The sequence below is a fragment of the Symphalangus syndactylus genome, chromosome 2 (assembly GCF_028878055.3).
Source record: "Symphalangus syndactylus isolate Jambi chromosome 2, NHGRI_mSymSyn1-v2.1_pri, whole genome shotgun sequence".
Taxonomy (NCBI): domain Eukaryota; kingdom Metazoa; phylum Chordata; class Mammalia; order Primates; family Hylobatidae; genus Symphalangus; species Symphalangus syndactylus.
Genome location: NC_072424.2, coordinates 105,480,218 through 105,499,653, shown reverse-complemented (window position 1 = coordinate 105,499,653; position 19,436 = coordinate 105,480,218). Strand labels below are relative to the sequence as shown.

The 19,436-nt window shown below is 35.1% G+C and overlaps 1 protein-coding gene across 19 annotated transcripts in view; it reads left to right on the top strand.

Annotated features, from left to right (window-relative positions):
- THEMIS (thymocyte selection associated) overlaps positions 1–19,436 on the top strand; it is a 211,154-nt gene that overhangs the window by 167,802 nt on the left and 23,916 nt on the right. For 3 of the 19 annotated variants that reach the window (XM_063621346.1, XM_063621339.1, XM_063621331.1), the window contains one exon: positions 6,370–6,704. The exons of the other annotated variants lie outside the window; for them this stretch is intronic. In XM_063621346.1, the coding sequence (XP_063477416.1) occupies positions 6,370–6,444 (75 nt within the window). In that variant the 3' untranslated portion in view covers positions 6,445–6,704. Of the gene's footprint in view, positions 1–6,369; positions 6,705–19,436 lie in introns of those variants that run through there. 19 annotated transcript variants of the gene reach the window in all.

Genomic DNA, 19,436 nt, shown 5'->3' with positions numbered 1-19,436 from the left:
GTTAAAAATTATTTATGTACCTCCACTGTAACATAAGTATTTTAGATTTGACTATACCCTTACCTTTACTGGTGAGTTTCATACTGTCATATTTTCATGTTGCTAATTAGCATTCTTTCATTTCACCTTGAATACTTCCCTTCAGTATGTCTTGTAAGGTCGAGAGATGATAAGATCTCTCAACTTTTGTTTGCCTGGGAAAGTATTTCTTTTTTTTCCTGAAGGTCATCTTTGCCTAGTGAAGTATTCCTGGCTGACAATGTTTTCAGCACTTTGAATATATAATCTTATTCTCCTGGCCTGTAGGGTTTCTGCTAAGAAATCCAGTGATAGTCATACGAATGTTCTTTCATATGTCACAAGGATTTTCCCTTGTTTAAGCAGCTTCTTTATTCTATTTTAATGTTCTCATAAACTTTAATTATTTAAAATTGCATCAGCAATTATGTAGTCAATGTTAGAACAAGCAGATTTTTGCTGTCTTAAATCAGGTAAAAAGATCTCCTTTGACTATGTTTTGTGCCATTGTTATGGAAATCCAAATACATACCTTTACTAAAAAAATAGCTCTTGTATTAATAATGCATTGACTTCCTGGCTTCAAATTTATGATCAGGCATGGATTAAACTGTGCCTATAATTAATGAGTTGGTTCGTGTTTTCTTTTTCAAACTGATCATACAAAATATTATATGAGGTATGTATAAAAATAAGTAAAATCAGTGCTTGTAATGTCCACATGAGGGGACACTTTACTTATAGGCCAAGACTATGAAGAAAAAAAAAAACCCATGCCTGACTCAATAAAATGAAATGCAAACCATATCATTTTCTTGTTTTTTTTCATACTCAAGGGAAAATATCTTTTCTCAGCCACAGGTGACCAGAATATGTTACTAATTAGAGTAGAAATATCAGTAATTTTTCTCACTTCTGTAAGGACAGCCTTCTTATTACAACCCAGGTCCAATTGATTGAGACCTGGACAGAGTTGTGATAATAACTCCGTAATAACAATGATTATAACGAATCCATTAACATTTAATTTGTTAGAGTATGTCTGACAAGCCTTTCTAATTGATCTAGTATGCAATGTCCCCATTCTATACAGAAATGAGCAGTGGTTAGGAATGACTTTTTATTAATGCCTGAGAGAAGATCTAGCAAAGTGCCTGTCTATTAATACCTTGTTCTACTCAAAACTCCTAATCTACTCCTATATTCTATAAAACTCATGAGATGGTGTTTTTGTGGTCAATGGAGCTAGCAGTAATTCTGTAGGATGTATTTTACTCTAATAAACTTTCAGTTCAGCTATATGTCCAGGGGATAAGGCCTGTTTTATGGCTTAAACTTCATCTTCAATCTAGTAAGGTCCAGAAACACTTAACCCTATGGCCCAGTAATGCTTTGTCAGGGTCTTATAGAATAAGATTATTTAACTGGGGTCTTCACCACCTTTCACAAATTCTCTAAAAAGTCACTGGCCCTGTCATAGCATCTATTTCAGACTTACCTGTAATTTTACTGTTACATTAGGGATGCCACATCCTATGAAGGCATATAGCACACACAGCAAAAATTGTAAGGGAAAAATGAAAATGTGATAGAACATTTTAAAAAATAAATATGACCATTCTTTTCTGCTCCAAATTTTCTTTCAAAATAAGCTGCTGATGTGCAATACTTCGTATCTGGTTTCATGAAGACTTTCCTTCCCCACTAATGCAACATAGAAAGCATCAATCATAGGGTTTTAATAAATACTGAGCTCAGTTTCTTTGCTTACAGTCAGTTTATAATCACCACGTATCTTTATGCTCTTGTCAGATTTGAAAAATGTATACAAAGGAAGTTATACTCTGAAGGGCATAGCCATAACAATAAGGGGCTTTTTTGGATAAAAGAAAAATAGCTTTCACCATAAAGAGAGCTCTAGATCCAAAAGGCATAATATCCTCATGGCTGAATCAAGTTTTACTATGAGATTTTTGCCAAAGTCAATATTCTGGCATACAAAATTGTTATAGAGGCCATTCATGAAGAATTGTGGAATTTTAAACTGAGTGAGACCTTAAAGTTCATCTTATCCCACTCCCTCATTTATAGATACACTGTGAGTTCCTGACACTGTCTAATCTAATATCAATAAAAGTTCAGAATAGAACTGAGATGGGTGCTTACATCTTCCGGCTTTCAACCAGGGCTGCTTTCACTATTAAATAATTTGAGGTATGAATATCGAATTTTAACTCAATAAAGCATCTAAATAGTATGTAATTATATTATTATAGGTTAACCTGGAAATTGAGTTTCTGAGAGATTGTGACTTTCTCAAGGTTCTGTAGTAGTGGTAACAGAACTGAGATTAAAAACTTTAAAGTCTTGTTTTTTGATTCCCATTTTGCTGCAGTATCCATGATACCTCCATTTGGCTATCAGATCTTGAGTATGTGTGTTGGTAAAGCAGAGCCTTTGTTATGATTTAACTGTCTCCTCCAGTATTCATGTGTTGGAAATTTCATCTCTGGTGTGATGGTATTAGGAGGTGGAGACTTTAAGAGGTGATTAGGTCATTAAGAGGAATTAATACTGCTCTTGCAGGACTGGGTTATTTTCCTTAAGAGTGAGTGAGTTCTTGCTCTCATGGGATTGGATTAGTTACTGTGAGAGTGGGTTGTTATAAAGTGAGAATACCCCTGGTGTGTTGCCCCTTTTCACAAGTGCCCACTTCCCCCTTTCCACTTCTTCTCCATGTTTTGCCACAGCATGAAGCCATCACCAGAAGCTGACCAGATGCAGCCACTCATTCTTAGACTTCCCAGACTCCTGAACCATGAGCCAGAATAAAACTCTCTCCTTTCTAAATTATCCAGTCTCAGGTACTGTTATAGCAACAGAAAATGGCATTCTTCAAGTGAATAAACTCAAATGGATGTAACCCACCTAACAGAGGCAAACTATTGTCCTAACAGCAGCAGATTCTGCCAGCCATTAGCTCCACTTCAGCATCATTGCTAATTGCAAAAAACGAAGTGGAAAAATTGAGTGTCTTCTTGTATGTGCTATCTGCATAACATGTAACATTTTTTGAGACCACTTTCATTTTCAACAGTTGTTACGGTTTCCGTGGAAGTTTATTCTCTTTATTCCTTTCTTCATTTACAGTTAACTTGCTTTTCGTGCAAAAGTGTATGTGTGTGTTGTAAGGACGTTTCAGAAAAAAGAAGTGTCTAAAAGAGAATGGGAGAAAATCAGGGAAACACACATAATAAATGAAAGTAAGATACAGATTTATTATGTCAGTTAAGTATCCTTTGGCTGGCCTCTGAAAAATATTTAGTGTGAATTATGAACACTATCTTCTTTTGATGCTAACATTACATATTATCCCAATACATTTTTAAAAATAACTTTATCATATGAGTAGTCTTTTGTGCAAAAATGATTATCATGGGAAAAGATTTTTTAAAAAGAGATAAACAAACATGAACATAAACTTCCCTGTAATTCAATAGATGGTTAATTACCTTAATAATTTTGATGAATCTTCTTTCAGTTTCTTTCCTTCTGCTCAATCTGATTTGTAATTCACTCCTTTTGATTACTTTAATATAAATTTAACCTTGTCTAGGCATAATAAATTTTATAGATATGTTGTAAATATATCTATAGTTTATATCTACATCTATAATATATGATAAATCTATATCTATAATATATAATATAATATATATCTATAATTGTATCTATATATTATATATAGATATTTATAATTATATACCATTAACAGATAGATATCTCTATATGTAATATAGAGATAGCTATAATTATAGATAGCTATAAATGCATATAATGTGCATATAATATAATATGCAGATATGATAAATATCTGTAATTGTAGATATCTATATATAATTATATCTAATATAATTATAGATATCTATATATAATTATATCTAATATAATTATAGATATCCACAATATAAAATAAAATACATTATATGTATAATAAATCTATAATGTATTTAATATATATAATCAATCTTGTTCATCATTTAGTTTCTAATTTAATTTTTTAGTGTTAAAAACAATAACTTAATATATAGTGTACCCTTGTTAAATCTTTTAGCACATCGTTGATTTGTTACTTGATATAAATAACTAGATCATATTACCAAATTTGTGATTGAATAATCTTAACTCAGTTGAATTAAATTTTAAAGGTAATATTAATCAAATATTTCTTGTGCACTTATTTTGTGCAAAGCACTGTGCTAGACACTATAGGAATATAGTAAAGAGCAGTGTCTGTGTGGCGGATTGCTAATAGTTTCCTAATTGTTCTTTGCTTCCTCTTTAGTAGTATAGAATCCCTGATTTTTAGGGTATGGCTTCTAGCATAAATACTATCTTTCACAGCATCCCTTGCAGCCTACCCTGGACAGCTTACCTCTATTCTATTTTTCAGTGAAACAGAAATTGAGTATCTTCATTAAGCCATTACTATTTTGGGTTTTCTTTCAAACTTAATGATATTTAATAGATAATTATTCCTTGGAAGTAGAACAAGTCAAAGAAATACTTGGGAAGATATGGAGAAATAGCTGGGTATAAACTGAGTTGGAAACAAATAGTTTCAATGTTCTAAACATGCGTATTAATATCAAACAATTTATGCCTCTAAAGCTTATTCTAATAGTATGAATAATCTTTGAGAATTCTACTCATATCTATAAATCAAGGAGAATAGGTTTAAACAATAAGTTAAAAACTTTTCCCTTTAAGTAAACATAATGTGTTAAATTCTTCAAAGCAAGAGAATTCACAGGTATGATTCTCACCTTAATAGAAACCAAGCAGGTCTTTTGTGAGTGCACATATTCTGTAGAGTAACCAAATTTTTGAACATGTATAGCAATTAGCTAATTATCTATGTTCCACAACTATAGAACTAAAACAAAAACAAAAATAAAGACTAACGATAGAAGATTGAACTGGTGTGGATGTTATTTCACTCATCTTTCTGTCAGGAGACAACCTGTAGTCTCACTAATTTTTTTCCATAGCACTAAAGAGAACATAGTTGAATATGTTGAAATAGAACTGGACCCCAAGTTCACCCACAGGGCATGATACCAATATATTACGTTGATAGCAACAGACCAGTACTTGTGGTTTGATATCGTAGTAAAGGTACATTGTAATGCCATATCCATACTGTTATTTGCTCTTTCCATGTAAAATTATAGCATAAATATATTTATAAACATCATATGTCATAGTTTTTGATGACTTTAAGTGTCTACCTTATGAATTCACCACAATTTCCCTAGTTATTCTGCATTATTTGGGCATTTTGATTGTCAATCGAATGATTGTTTCTAATTTTTCTCTATAAAGCATTTTAGATTTAAGATTAATTGCTTAGGCATATTTTCCACCAGTAGAATTATTGGTCAAGGGTTCAGTCATATTTAAAGTCCTCGAAACACATTTTTAAAATGCTTTCTATAAGGGTTGGGAAATAATTTAAGATCCTCAAAGTTAGATTAGTATCAACTTGGCAGATTGTTTTGTGGCATTAAAGAGAGTATTGTTTAAATAGCTCTAAGCTCAGGAGCCATGTTGACATAAGTTCCATTGTTTCATTTCTCTTTTCTTTTGGCAGCTTTTTTGAGACATAATTGATATACAATAAAACTGTATATATTTAAGGTATACAATTTGAAGAGTCTGGATATACATAAGTAAACACCTTTGATATTATAATTATACCTCAAGGTGATAAACATATTCATCACCTCCAAGAGTCTCCTTGAATCTTTTTGCTTGTGTGTGTGTGTGTGTGTGTAAGTACACTTGACATGGGATCTACCCTTTTAAATCTATAAATGCACAGGATTGTATTGTTAACCATAGGCACTATATTGTGCAGCATATATCTAGAATTTACCCATCTTGCGTGACTGTAACTTTATATTCATTGAACAAGAACACCTCATGTCTCCTCTTATCCCCTTGCAATCGGTATTCTTTTTCCTGTTTTCACAAGTTTGACCATTTTAAATACCTCATATAAGTGGAATCATGCAGTATTTGTCTTTCTGTGACTGACTTATTTCATTAAGTATGATGCCTTCCAGGTCCATCCATGTTGTCACAAATGATAAGGTTTCCTTCTTTTTAAAGGCTGAATAATATTTCATTGTATGAATATGTCCCATTTTCTTTCTTAATTCTTCTGTCGATGGATATATGGATTGTCCCCCAGTCTGGCTATTGTGAATAATGCTGCAATGAACATGGAAGTGCAGATGTCACTGTTAGTCTTCACTCTCATTATTTTCAATTGTACATTTCTTGGAGGTGATGCAGTATGAAGAGCCTGGGGGTAACATAAGGATATTAAGAGAGGCTGAGGAATTGACAGAGACAAAATGATCAAGAAGAGACTATAAAAGACACATGCTGTTTCCACCAAAAATTTCCAAAGAATAAACCCCTCTTTAACATCCTGAACAAAGTGACCAGACTCTGGTAAACCCAATAAAGACACTTGAAGCTTCTGCAACTCATTGGAGAATAATTTCCTGGTGCAGTCAATAAACAGTCTGTCCCAGGGTCAACACTGATCTTTGTACCTGATATCAGATGTTGAAAAGTTGGTCAACATTTATTCAATATTTAATAAAAGTCTTATTTCCAGATTTCAGTTTTTTGTCTTTACTATCTACTTTTTCTGGACCAAAAGCATTTTAAAGGATAATATATTTTATTGCTCAAAGTAAAATTAGTGAGTCGCTCTTTAACCTAGGGAAATACCTGTAGTCATAATATAGAAATGACTAGAAAAATGTAGAAAAACAGACTTGCTTCTTACTATTTATATATTGTATTCAACAGAAATAATTCCTAATAAATGATTTGCATTTATGATGCATTGTGTACCTCAGGAATTTGGGATAAGATTTATAAAAGAATTTGTTTTAATCATCATCCTTTTCATCATCACACATATGTGAAGCAGCCTGGGGCACAATAAGATGTCTATAGTTTTGTTTGAATTCAGCATCTGCCTGCAAAGCTAATACCATAGCAACTAAAAAAACACTTGTACATTTTTCTTAAAAGACTCTATCCTAAGAAACCCTTTATACTCCCATTACATTTAAGGACTGAATGGTATATCCTCTGAACATCACCATTCTGTCTTACTCTTTTTCCAGAAATCTCATTCTCTTACTCCCATTAAATACCAGTCATATTTCTAAATGAACTTCTTCCCTCGATTTCATCCACATCTATAAATTTCTAAATGTCAAGCAGACTTTTTTATTTAACTTGGCTTTTGGTGGGAGAAAAATTGAGGGTGATGGCATTTTCCTAGGCTTAGGCGTCGTATCTGGCATGTTTTATGCCCAGAAGAGTAGCAGTCAAGTGATAAAATTAAGGGGCTCTAATGTAAAACCATCACTGGATCTGAGATATCATTATTTTAACCTGGAAAAGACAGTCACCTAGTGATGTTTTTGCCTTTTAGTCTTCTTTGGACCAATTACTTGTTAGGTTGCTTGCCCTCCTCAGGAGAATAGCCCATTTTCTCTCTCACCTTTCTTTAATGAATCACCTTTTATGTGCTATATATTATTTCTAAAATAATTTGTTCTTCTGTATATTGGTCTTTTTAATAAATGATTTTTGCAAGATCCAAGAAGGAGTCTTCTTCATATTCTTTTTTATTCATGGTAAAATATACATAATACAAATTTTTACCATTTTAACAATGCTTAAAGGTATACAGTTTCAGTGTATTAAGGGCATTCACATTGTTATGGGACCATCACCACCATCTCCATCTGCAGAACATTTTTATTTTCCCAAACTAAAATCTGTACCCCTTAAATAATAACTTTTCATTTCTCCCCCACCCCCAACCCCTGACAACCACCATTCTACTTTCCATCTCTATGAATTTGACTACTCTAGGTATCTCATGTAAGTGACATCATAACAATCTTTGACCTTTTGTGTCTGGTGTATTTCACTTACTATAATGTCTTTAGGGTCCATTCATGTTGTAGCATGTGTTAGAATTACGTTCCTTTTTAAGTCTGAATAATATTCCATTGTATCTGTGCAAAATATTTTGTTTATCCATTCATCCGTGAATGGTCATTTGGGCTGCTTCCACATTTTAGCTGTTGTGAATAATACTACTGTAAACATTAGTTACAAATATCTGTTAGAGTCTCTGCTTTCAAGTTTTTTTTTAATATACATAAGCAGAAGCAGAGTTACTGCATCATTTGGTGATTCTTTGTTTTGTTTTGGGTTCTTTTTTTTTTTTTTTTTTTTTGAAACAGAGTCTCACTCTGTCACTCAGGCTGGAGCGCAGTGGCGTGATCTCGGCTCACTGCAACCTCTGCCTCCTGGGTTCAAGTGATTCTCTTGCCTCAGCCTCCCAAGTAGCTGGGACTACAGGCACACACCACCATGCCCAGCTAAACTTTTTGCATTTTTTGATAGAGACGGGGTTTCACCATGTTGGCCAGGCTGTCCTCAAACTCCTGACATCAGGTGATCTGCCTACCTCAACCTCTCAAATTGCTGGGATTACAGGTGTGAGCCACCATACTCAGCCTGGTGATTCTGTGTTTAATTTCTTGACAGACCTTCATACTGTTTTCCACAATGGCTCATATCCTCCTTGCCCACTCTCCCTGTATTTCATGTGATCCTCTTGACTGTCCCATCTAGAACGTGTTTAAATTGTTTTCACTTGTTCTGTAGCAACATCTTTTATCATTTTTGCTACTGCCAGTTGCTTGGACCAACTGTCACCTAATGGGTTTTAATGGTTCCTTCTCTTATATCTAGCCTGAGCAGCCTCATGTAACCTTGACCCATTATTTTGGCCAGCCAGTAACTGTTACTCTTATATTGCAGATTAAGAAATTAATTTGATCTCTGTTATGAGAATGAGCTGTTGCAGCAAAGGATTAACTGAAAGGCAGTGTAACCATAAGTGACTTCCACAGGTCACTTAGATAACTGAAGAAATCAAAGTTTCTAAATACCTAGTTGAACACTTTCTGCTGTGCATCTGGATTTTTGTGTGCTTCAAATCTTAATTCATTCTGAAGCTGTCATATATCCTTAGTTGGCTTATTCTCCTCCTTCGGTTTATTTTTGCATCTTTATTTTGTTATGGAGTGAGGCACATAATATATCTAGCGATTTTTTCCTCCTATGATTCTAAGTCTATAATATTGCAAATAAAATTTGATAAGCAACATCAAACAATGCTGTTCTGTCAGCTATTTTCAAGATCAGAAGAGACATCAAGAAAAATAAAAATAATTATTTAATTTTAAATGATGTACACACCATTATTTGACCCTTAAAAGGTATTGAAAATGCACCAGAAAACTTAACAGCAAGTTTAAAGGAAATGGTAAGCTTACTCATAGGTTTATAACTTATAGGTTGTGAACTGCTAGCTTTTGCTGCTTCTGTGCCTATAAACCACCTATGTGCTGAGAAATAGTAAAGTTGGGTACTATGTTTGCAGATTTAAAACAGAATTGCCTACAGAGCTACAGTATTTGTAGGGTTTTACTGGGTTCTAATAGATGTTATCTATAAAATTTAAGTACTTTTCAGGCGTGGGGAAGCAAATGTGCAAACATTTCTCTGTATATGATGGAGGGTAAGAGAGAAGTGGAAATATTTTCAAACATTATTACAAAAGCAAAATTTTTAAAAAGCTTTTTGAATTTTAGAGCACTTGCTGGTAATATAAAAAATATATGTCACAAAATGTCCCCTAAATTTTTATTTCTTTGTATTTAAGAAAAGAAAAGATAGTAGCAAGTGGTTTATAGTTTATATAGTGGAGTTCTAGTAACTCATAAATGCTCTCTGGAGGTATAATGCTATGTTCATCACAGATTGCTTCAATATATAAATTCTCTTCTTCTCTACAGCTATTTGTAAGCACATACTAGCTTTATTTTCGGATAGCTAAAGAAAAATATGGCTGTTATTTATGTTCTCATGTAGTCCAAAGCATGCCAGCAAAACAAGCCTGGACTTATATATGGTCACCCTTTTTGATGACATTGGGAAGTTTCAGGCCAGTTAAGAACCACTTTCAGGAAAACCAGTTGGATTGACTATGCAGTTGAGTTCGATTAAATCACGTTTGTTGCATGTTAAAAATAATCACTGGGATACAACTATGGACAGTTTGAATTTTACATCCAATAAAGATTTTTTTTAGCAACACTCAAATCCACTAGAGGCTATCTATCAGGGGTCACAAACTGGTGACTTCAGCCATAGAATCAGTCACAAATATGATCCTTACTTTTTTCTCCATTCTCTATCTTGAGTCCTGCTTCATGGGCTCTGAAGGTGTGTGAGTTTCCAACACTTAATTTCACAGGGATTTTAAATGATTTTAAATGTCCTTTGTTCCCATCTGCCCAGAAAAGACCTACAAAGCAGGAAAAAAAAATCAATTAGGTTCCTGTTGCCACAGCTCTAATTAATTTCCTACTTCTTTCCCTGGAGGAATCAGGGAAGAATTATTTCTACCTCAAGGTCCAGGGCTTTCTTCTCCAATGGCTCTTTTCCAACCCTGTCCTTACATGCCCCTGGATACAGCCGGAGATGATTCTGGAGAAAACTGACATGGGCACTGGCCAATCAGAGCCCATGTTATTGAGAATGGATGCATGTCTGCTCTGCAACAGTGCACACCAGCGAATGTCAGCCCCGCAGTTAATGGTATTAAGAACCACCCTGTGTTTTTGACTGTTCATATAGTGGAACCTTAGACAGGAATATCAGAAAAGTAGCAAATTGCTGATTCATACCAAATCTAATTTAAGTGACATGCTTGCCACGATTTATGGTACAGCATTAAATAGGCCACCTAGGCCACCTCTGTTTTCACATGATCACCTCCTTCTCCCAGCTGGCTGGTTCTTCATTTATTCTGAGCTCTCAAAGGCAGCTGGAAATAATTTCTTTCTTTTTTCTTTTTTTTTTTTTTTATGAGACAGAGTCTCGCTCTGTCGCCCAGGCTAGAGTGCAGTGGTGCTATCTCGGCTCACTGCAAGCTCCGCCTCCCAGGTTCACGCCATTCTCCTGCCTCAGCCTCCCGAGCAGCTGTGACTACAGGCGCCCACTACCACGCCCGGCTAATTTTTGTATTTTTAGTAGGGATGGTCTACTTTACCCAGGATGGTCTCAATCTCCTGACCTCGTTATCCGCCTGCCTTGGCCTCCCAAAGTGCTAGGATTACAGGCGTGAGCCACTGCGCCCGGCCTGGAAATAATTTCTTATTTTTTTCCCATAATTTGTTCACTCTTACTCTCTGTCTCTCTCTCTCAACTCTTTTGTTCCGTGGAATTGAAATTCATTTTTTATCTTGAGCTTCTTATTCACTTTCTGACCTAGTTCCCAAATGCTTCTCTTTTAACTCTTCTTGAATATTCTTTTATATGGCAAAACATGTGATTAAGGATCTTGAGAAGGGGTGTTTGTCATGGAGTGGTGGGTGGACTGTGAATGCCATCACAGTGTTCTTAGAAGAGAGAGGCTGAGGGAGTTTAGACACACACAAGCACAGAAAAGTCGATGTGAAGATGAAGACAGGGCTTGCAATGGTGCAGCCATGAGCAAAGGAATATCAAACTTCCGACCTCTAGAACTTTTAGAGAATATATATATTTTTAATCAGGCCACCTTGTTTGTGGTAATTGGCTATAACAACCCTAGGAAACTAATATAATACACAGGACTTACCAAGGAATTAGCTTGGAATTATCAGCTATGAACATAGCAGTTCATATCAATATGAATATTTATATATATTCCAGGCATTTTGAAATTGTACAGAAATGTCCTAGACAGAAAACCTCTCATGAGTTACTTAACTGATTAATTCACCACATATGTATCAAGGGCTCAACGGAAATTTCCAAGGTGAACAAGTACAAAGACTTCCAAGAGCACACCATCTAGCAGGACAGACTTGAAAATAAGCAAAGTCAGGGCTTACTTAGGCAATTACAAAGCAAAGCATAGAAGGAGAGGGGTGAAATAGGGTTGCAGAATAATCGTCAAGGTCATAGGTAGTAGTCTGGAATTTACAGTGTAGGCAATAGAACTGGAGTTATAGAGGAGTTAGAGAAGTTAAATTGACAACTCTAATTGTATATGAAAAACCCTGTAACTCTTTGCTGTTGAAATAAGATAGAACTTCCTCAGTTTCAACTTCCCTAAACCACACTAAGGCCTTTCCATGTTGCTTTGTTTGCCTAAATAATTTGGCCTCAAATTCTCCAGCCATAGAAAATTTTCCTTTTCTATTGCATGGTTGTATCCATATATGCTACATTATTTGGCGATTGGATTACAGTCTGATTCTCTGTGGATCACAGTGAATTTTGCTCTGGGTAAAGAGTATTTCTTACTTAAATTTATACTGAATTCTTGCTTTATATTATGCATATTAAAATGGCTTATATCCTCTAGAATTACAGCATACTATATTATTGAGTGGGAGTGAGGGGGAGAGAATGAGACCTTAGGCCAGGGTAGGATTTACCCATAGCTTTGTTCAATAGCTTATGCTTCTATTAGTTGTAAGTAGAACAAAACCAAGGTGAGAAGGATAGAGGCCCACTTCAGATGTATCTGTCTGAGTCACCATCATGCCCTTCCTTGAAGTCTCTTTCCCTAAAGCCCCACCGTTTTCCCTGCACAAGCACCTTGTATAAAGTATAAACAGTATCTAAGATTGTGTGAATTCCTGTCTTGAAAAAGCCATCCACTAATACTGATCCATGTCAGGGGTATGAATTTGTTAGAGGTAAAAATTAAAAATAAGTAAGTTAAAAAACACATTAAGGTTCTCTCTAGTAGTAAAGAGGGAGTTGATTAATTCTCAGTTGTTTATGACTCCTGAATGCAAATATCACTCATCATTGTGATAAAACTTTTATTCTTGAATTAGTTTATGATATATTTGTGCCCATGTAGTTAGTGAGTAAAATCCTCAAATCTAACACATTAGGCAAGATCTCAGAGAAATATGTATTAAAAAAGGTAAAATTAAATGTATTTACATAGCTCTTTGCCAAGAAAATGAAAATGTTTTAAGTAAATATTCCAGGAGCTAAGATTAGATGAGAATACTTGAGATATGGGTGGCATTTGAATACTTACTTGGCTCTGCTTTAAGAAACACAATACTCTGAAACATTCACTAGCGCATTTACCAGCCTCTTGGAGTCCTGAATATCAAGAAAAGGTGCCAACTGTGATCTTGAGAGGCTCAACTTAAGCCTGGAGTTTATGTGAATAGCCTTTGTCCTGAAGATATATGTATGACTTGAAAAAATAAAAACCTTTGCCCATGGAAGTCTCTTTTCAAATGACAGACATTTAATCCTAAAGCCATGAATTCCTGGCAGATTTCCCATATTCAAACTAAGTGCATATATACAATGACACTGCTTCCTCAGCGAGGAACAGCTACACTCTGAAAGGTAGTTGCCAAGAGCCAGGGAAGACTGCCATCTGGTGGGAATATATAATTACTACCAAAACACAAGTCACAATCTCCTGGTTGCTTTATTAAGGTATTTGTTTACAGTCTAACTTTAAAGGCAAGAGTGAAATGAAAATTTAAACCAAACACTACAGGCATCAAATGAACAACATTTTAACTCATAACTAATAGTTATTATTGTTTTAGAAGTTTTATCCTATTATTTTGTTATTTTACCTTTTCTATGACATGTCAAGGAGAAGCTGACAAATATTTTTCTTTCTTTTTTTTTGATCATTTGGTTTTCCTTTACTTACGTCATAGTTTTCAAAACTGGGATAATCCCTCTTGTTACAAAAAGGGCAATATGGTGCACAACTCAGACTACATTAGGAGATAGAAGAATATAGAGAAATTAATTAAACGGCAAATAATGAAAGGAATCCAAACATAGATCTGAAAATGATGAGTCTTTAGCCTGGACTCCAGTTTGATTTGCATTTGAGGATATTGTTTAATCCTTTTGTACTTGATAGATTTATGGTTCCTCTGTGAGCTGGGTGTCACCTTGGCAAATGATAATGCTAGATCACATACTTGAATAGAGATTTTAATGTACTTAAAGTGCTTATGTGATCCGGGGGCTAGATCTGGGTGTTAGAAAACCATATCAATAAATACTCAGCTCTTAAATATCCCCTATTATCAATTTTATTCCCTACTTTACTAAATTTCACTCCCTTCAAAGTGAATGTGGGAGTGGGTTGAAATATTTTCTGCAGAGTTTCAGATGCTGTATATGTGTTTGTGTTTTGTCTGTGTGTGAGAGAGAGACAACTATACTTCATACTAAATATTTTCTCAGTATAAATTTGTCTCTCCACTGAATTTATAAATTATATATAATAAAAACAATTTTCTCTCAATTTTCATTGATACAATTTTAAACACGTATCAAAGAAACCCCAAAAGAGAAATGAAATGTCTTAATGTTTTGTTCTTGACTAAGTGAGAATTTCAGATATAGGTAAAAAAGACAACTGGGCCAAACATCCTTCTCTCTTTCACTCCCTATAATTCACCAAGCACAAAATCCATGATGGATGGTAAACTTGGCCACACGGAAACATGTGGTCAGTGTTAGTGCCCACCAGCAAATCCTTCCAGATTCATATGACCGGATGTACTTATGATTATTTGCTTAACAAAAATAATTTATGTAGTTTCATGAATGCTTTCAGGATTTGGAGTTGAAAATCCTCAAAAAGAGCATATGCTAGCTGATTTCCCTGATGTTCCTTGGAAGAATCATTGATCATTATTAAATAAATATACCTGTTCCAACATCTTGTAGCAGGTGGCACAGAGTTGACCATGTGTGAAAAAAATTCATCATCCACTAATGCTGACCTGCAAATTCAGAAGAACTGCCCTGGCAACTGTCATTCCAGGGCTTTCTGAAGTTGTAAACATACATGGCAGATTGTTCCTGGTCTGTAGTACCTGGGCTTCTTGATCGCAGTGTCAGCTGCTTCAGAAGTTGTTCTTCCAGGTTCCTCTCATGATCCACAATGTTGACTTTGAAAACACCATGTATCCTCTATTTAAAGGCTAAGAATCCCAAACATATAACCCCAATATGCAATCAATATTAAATAAAAATCACGTGCATCCAAATCATGTGCTAACTATGGATTATCTTTTCACTGAAAGCCATTGCTCCCTTCAGATATAGTATGAAGTTCAGGAAAGCTGAAGTTGCTACAAAAGATACAGACTAATGGTTTCTCTCAACACACACACACACACACACACACACACACACACACACATGCACACATGCCCCTATTTGTAACAGATTTAGTCTTTAACGATCCAGATGTTTCTGAGAGCAAGTTACAAAGGTTAAACGCCCGGCATTCATTGGCTCAGTCTCATTGTTAGATTGCCACCTTAGTCCCTGTCTGTTCCTTGCAATAATGTCTAAACTCTAGCTTCTGTTTTAGCTTCCAAAGTAGTACAGAATCAAGTCTCTAAAATTTTCGTCTGCTGAGACTATAGATCTAACAATATCATCCTAATCTAGTAATGATCTTCAATTTTGACTTTAGAAGGGAGAGATTATTTAAGAAACAATATCTTAATTCCTGAACTCCAGTATACACACACACACACACACACACACACACACACATATATATATATTTTGAGACAGAGTCTTGCTCTGTCACCCAGGCTGGAATGCAATGGTGCAATCTCGGCTCATTGCAACCTCAGCCTCTCAGGTTCAAGTGATTCTCCTGCCTCAGTCTCCTGAGTAGCTGGGACTACAGGTGTGTGCCACCACACCCGGCTAATTTTTTGTATTTTTAGTAGAGAGCGGGTTTCACCGTGTTAGCCAGGATGGTCTTGATCTCCGGGCTTCGTGATCGGCCTGCCTAGGCCTCCAAAAGTGCTAGGATTACAGGCGTGAGCTACGGTGCTCAGCCTCCATTTTTTATGCACCCTCACGTCTTACACAAGCAAATTACTGTCTTGATTTCAAGCCTTAGACCAAAAGTTTTCTTACAAAAAATTTCAAGAATACACAAAAAGCAAGAGAATAGCATAATGAACCTCCAGGTACTCATTACCTGACTTCATCAACCGTTAACTCAGGACCAATTTTGCTTCATGCATGTTCCTCATTCTTTGCCCCCACTGGATTTTTTGGAAAACAAAACAAAACAAATACCATTTCACATAATTTAATCAGCAAATTCTTCAGCAAATCCCTACTCTAAAATGTAGGGATTATTTAAAACAATATAGTGTCACACCTGAAAACTTATCAAGTAAAGATTCAAATTTGAATGGTTGTCTCATAAATGTTTTCTTACAGTCTCAATCAGGATCTACATAAGGTGCATATGTTGCAATTGTTGATCTTTTAAAATCTTCTTTAATCTATAGGTTTCCTCCTATTTTTTTTTCTCAATTTGTTGGAGAAACTGTATTTGTTTTATAGAGTTTACCACAGCATGAATGTTGCAGATTGTATTCCTATGGACACAGGTGAACAGGAGTAGAAATGATTTTCCTTTTGCCAGTTACATACAGCCACTCGTGCAGAAACTAGAATTAACTGGTGATATTTTAATGCCTTTTGTTGTTTTCCAAATATCTCCTATTACTAGATTCCTTACACTTTACAGGATTTTCTTATTTATCCGTCTATTTTCTGTTTACTACATGTCATATATACTAGATATAGTCTTTTCTAGACATCATGTGTTCTAGGATTGTTTTGTCTGTGAGCGGTCTTCCTCCCAAAATGTTCTTCTGTCTTATTTTCCTGAGAATTGACAGTTAAATCTTGAGGCTTGATAGGTTCAGATTTGATATTTTAGGAAGATTACTCCATAGAGAGTGTGATGTATTTTCATCAGGAGTTACATAAAGTCTGGTTGTTTCTTTCTTTCTCGTAAAGCTGGTAGCTGTTTATAATCATTGTTGACTCAAAGTTAATGGGCAGTTGTGGCTACTGGATCTTGTTTTTAGTTTCCAGAGACTGAGTGTCTCTGAGGCTGGAACCCCCACCTAGGAGTACACAGTGGCACCCTTGATGTCAGGGAATTGTTAGGCTGCAGATTCAATGAACATGGTTAAGTTCTTTGAACATTGTATTAACTAGCTTAAACAAAACCAAATCTCACAAGATGGACAAGCAATTTTTAGAATTACTGAAAACCTGCGGATTAAAGATTACTAGAGACAACATTAAGGAAGTGAAAATGCAAGCTACAAAGCAGAGGAAGCTATTTGCAAAATAGATAAGGGATACCAAAAAAAATTTTTATTCAGAATATATAAAGAAATGTTATCAGTCAATACAAAAATACAAATAGCACAATAAATAAAGTGGGCAAAAACTCAAATAGTTACTTCACAAATTAGGTATTTCACAATAAGTGCTTCCAATGAGCAATATAACATTGAAAAGTTATTTAATCTCATCAGTCATCTGGGAAATGCAAATTAAACCAATGAGGAGATAACACGAACACCACCAAATCCACTAGAATGGTTAAATAGGCTGAAAGTACCAAGTCTTAGCAAGAATATGGAGAAACTGCTACTTCACGTACCCGTGTAGAGAGTGTATTACTCTGGGAAACTGTTTGCAGGCTCTATTAAAGCTGTCATGTGACCCAGCACTGACATGTCTACAGCAACGTATTCATATGTGCACCGAATAGAAATGTGTGACATGTGCACAAAAAGACATGAACAGGAATATTCACAACAGCATTATTTGTAACAGCTAATACTTGGAAATTACTCAAATATTCTTCAGTAGTAGAGTAAGTAAATGCATTTTGGTTTTTCCATATGCTGGAATGATGCTATGGAAATAAAGAAGGAAGCCAGACACAGAATAATATATTATATGATTCAAAGCATATAAAGTTCCCAAACAGGGGAGAAAATTAAACTACGATACTAGGTGTCAGGACGAGGATTAGCTTTGCGGGAAAGGCACTGGAAATGTGGCTAGGTTGAGGCATGAAGGAGCTGCTGGGGTTACTAATATTCTATTTCCAGATCTGGGTAATGGTTGCATGGTACATTCGATTTATATCAAGTCATTGAGCTGTGTCCTTATTATTTGTGCATTTCATGAAAGTATTATATACTATTGTAAATAAAATATTGTACTTATAAGTAAAAGAGAACCGTTTAAAAAACCTGACAGTTTTCACACTTCTGGTATTCGGAGGAAAAAAAAAACAGATGAACGAACCATACCCATCAAAATGTAAGGCAAAAATTTGAAATCATAAAAATGATTGAAATGAAAATTTACAAACACTCATAGTGACAAAAAACTTCGCCATGTTATGTGATATTAGCCACTGGGGAAATGAAACCATAATGATTAACAATATATTTTAAAACTAAGCAATGAGAATATGAAGATACTTGTCTATAGTTTTTCAGCACTGTATAAAATTATGGTATACTCAACCCAATACTGAGTAACATTTAAGATTCACCAAAATTAATGTTAACTCTTACGAGTTTAAAAAAAAAATGGCCGGGCGAGGTGGCTCACGGTTGTAATCCCAGCACTTTGGGAGGCCGAGGCGGTCAGATCATGAGGTCGGGAGATCGAGACCATCCTGGCTAACAGGTGAAACCCCATCTCTACTAAAAAAAAAAAAAAAAAAATTAGCCGAGCATGGTGGCATGCACCTGTAATCCCAGCTACTCGGGAACCTGAGGCAGGAGAATTGCTTGAACCTGGCTAGCAGAGGTTGCAGTGAGCCAAGATAGCGCCGCTGCACTCTAGCCTGGGCAACGGAGCGAGACTCCATCTCAAAAAAAAAAAAAAAAAAGTAGCAATAAAGAAAAAGCTACATATTATGGAAGTACACTGGTTGTTCCAAAATATGGTGAAAATCACATAACAATATGGTGACAAATTAGAACTTTTTTTTTCTGAAAACGCCCTTGACAAATGCTTAGAAAAAAAAAATGCCGAAGATTTCAATATGCTAATACATGTAACAGCTTAGAATAATGCCTGACACTTAGTAAGCACAAAATAAATGTTAGCTGTTATTATAGTTTGCATGAACAAATGACTCAGTTGAGGGAGATTTTTCTATAAGTTGCATGAGAGTTCTGTTTTTTTTTTCCCTGACATATCTGTTTATTATATTTATGTGACTGTGTTTCAATAATGAAATACACAAAGAAGCATTTTTTATGCATTGGAGAAGCCATTATTCTATCCCTTAATGACTTCTTTAGTGAAAGCATTTCTTTATGGATAAGTTAAGTAAGTACAACCACTGATACAGTAGCTGCATTGTCCAGAATTTT